The sequence below is a fragment of the Chlorella variabilis genome (genome assembly GCF_000147415.1).
Source record: "Chlorella variabilis unplaced genomic scaffold CHLNCscaffold_6, whole genome shotgun sequence".
Taxonomy (NCBI): Eukaryota; Viridiplantae; Chlorophyta; class Trebouxiophyceae; order Chlorellales; family Chlorellaceae; genus Chlorella; species Chlorella variabilis.
In genome coordinates this window covers 1,428,621-1,430,458 of record NW_005435082.1, presented here as the reverse complement: position 1 = coordinate 1,430,458, position 1,838 = coordinate 1,428,621, and the positions used below count along the sequence as shown (strand labels likewise).

Below are 1,838 nucleotides of genomic sequence, written 5' to 3'. Positions count from 1 at the left end.
CGAGCCTCCTCGGGCCGGGCAGCCCGGGAGGCGGCCGCGGGTGAGCCTCCAGGGCCGCACACGCGCCTCCCGCGATGCTCCACAGCCCCCACACACACGCCTCCCACGCCGCCCCCTGCCCATCCCCTGCCCATCCCCCCCCTCCACCACCCGCAGATGTTTTACAAGGCGGCGCGTGTGGAGTATGTGCCGGTGGGGGTGGTGGGGGCCATCGTTCCTTGGAACTACCCCTTCCACAACATCTTCAACCCCCTCACAGCGGCCCTGTTTGCCGGCAACGCCATCGTCGTCAAGGTGGGTGCCCCCTCGCGTGGGTGGGTGGGTGGGTGGGCACATCCGCGCCGCACACACAGCGGAAGCGCCTGCACACCCCCACAATGCATGCCCCGCGCCGCCGACCCGCCCCCCCACACGCGCGCCACGTTTCTGCCTTCCTTCCTTCTTTTTTCCAGGTGTCTGAGCACGCCTGCTGGTCTTCTGTTTATTACAAGCGCATAATAGACGCGGCGCTGGTGGCTGCGGGCGCCCCGCCAGACCTGGTGCAGGTGGGCTGGCGGCGGTGCAGCGCTGGCGGGGCTGGCTGCCTGCTCGGGGGGCAGCCCCGGGGTGGCGGCGGGCAGGCCTTGTCCGGCATGCTTGCTGGCTGGCTGGCTGCCAGTGGCCCGCGCCCGCCTTGCCCTGCATGGCCTGCCTGCCCTCCCGAGCGCCGCCTGTCCCGCTGCCCCCCCCCACCCCGGTGCCCGCAGATTGTGACGGGGTATGGCGAGGCGGGCAACGCGCTGGTCACCTCCCCAGACGTCGGCAAGCTCATCTTTGTGGGCAGCACGCAGATCGGGCGCAAGGTAGGGGGCCGGCTCCCCGCCCCGCTGCTGCCGCTGGCCACCCTCCGCCGGCGCCAGTCCATCGCCCCCCTCGCTGCTGCCCTTCAAACCCACACAGCACACATACCAGCACACACAGTACGCACGTCGCCGCCACAGCAGAGGCTCGCGCTGCCCGCACGCCCCGCCGCCGCAGGTCATGGAGGCTGCCGCCGCCAACCTGACGCCTGTGGTGCTGGAGCTGGGCGGCAAGGATGCCTTCATCGTGTGCGAGGACGCTGACCTGGGGCAGGTGGGCGGCCTGGGTGTGTGCTGACAAATGCTGTGTGTGCTGGCTGCGGAGGCGTGGGTGTGTGTGCTGATGGATGGTGTGGTGGTGGGGTGTGGCGGGGATGTCGGCAGCGCGGCAGGCGACGCCTGCTGGCAGGGCGGGGTGGGTGCGCCTCGCAGCATCCGCGGCGCCAGCTATGGCACGCCGTGCGTCGCCGGCCGGCCGTGCCGCCGCACCCGCCGCCAGCGGCCGTGCCCGGCCGCGGCCCGCCCCCTCCTGCCAGCCAGCCAGCCTGCCCACCTCCCCCCCACCCCCGACCGCCGCGGCTGCAGGTGCTGCCCACCGCGCTGCGCGGCGCCTTCCAGAGCTGCGGCCAGAACTGCGCGGGAGGGGAGCGCTTCATTGTGCACGAGCAGATTCACGACGAGTTTGTGAGGTGGGGGGTGTGCCCGGGGGTGTGGTGTGGTGCAGTGTGGTGCGGTGTGGTGTGGCGTCGTGTGGTGTGGTGTGGTGTGCCGTGCCGGGGTGTGGCGTGGTGTGGCGGGTAGGCCAGCTGGGCCGCCCCAGCGCAGCCCTCCCGGGCCCACCCAGGCGCCAGCCTGCACCTCCTACCAGCCCGCCGCCTCCCGCGCTGCCCCCCCTGCCCGTCCGCCCGCAGGCGTGCTGCGGAGGTGACGTCTGCGCTGCGCCAGGGGCCCGCCAGCGGGGAGGGGATGGTGGATTGCGGGGCCATGTGCATGCCGGAT

At 72.6% G+C, this 1,838-nt stretch overlaps 1 protein-coding gene across 1 annotated transcript in view; it reads left to right on the top strand.

Annotated features, from left to right (window-relative positions):
• CHLNCDRAFT_143835 (hypothetical protein) overlaps positions 1–1,838 on the top strand; it is a gene marked incomplete at both ends in the record, with an annotated part of 4,348 nt that overhangs the window by 1,327 nt on the left and 1,183 nt on the right. The window contains 6 exons of the mRNA XM_005849309.1: positions 157–294; positions 453–545; positions 747–842; positions 1,018–1,113; positions 1,425–1,528; positions 1,751–1,825. Coding sequence (XP_005849371.1) covers positions 157–294; positions 453–545; positions 747–842; positions 1,018–1,113; positions 1,425–1,528; positions 1,751–1,825 — 602 coding nt within the window. The remainder of the gene's footprint in view (positions 1–156; positions 295–452; positions 546–746; positions 843–1,017; positions 1,114–1,424; positions 1,529–1,750; positions 1,826–1,838) is intronic.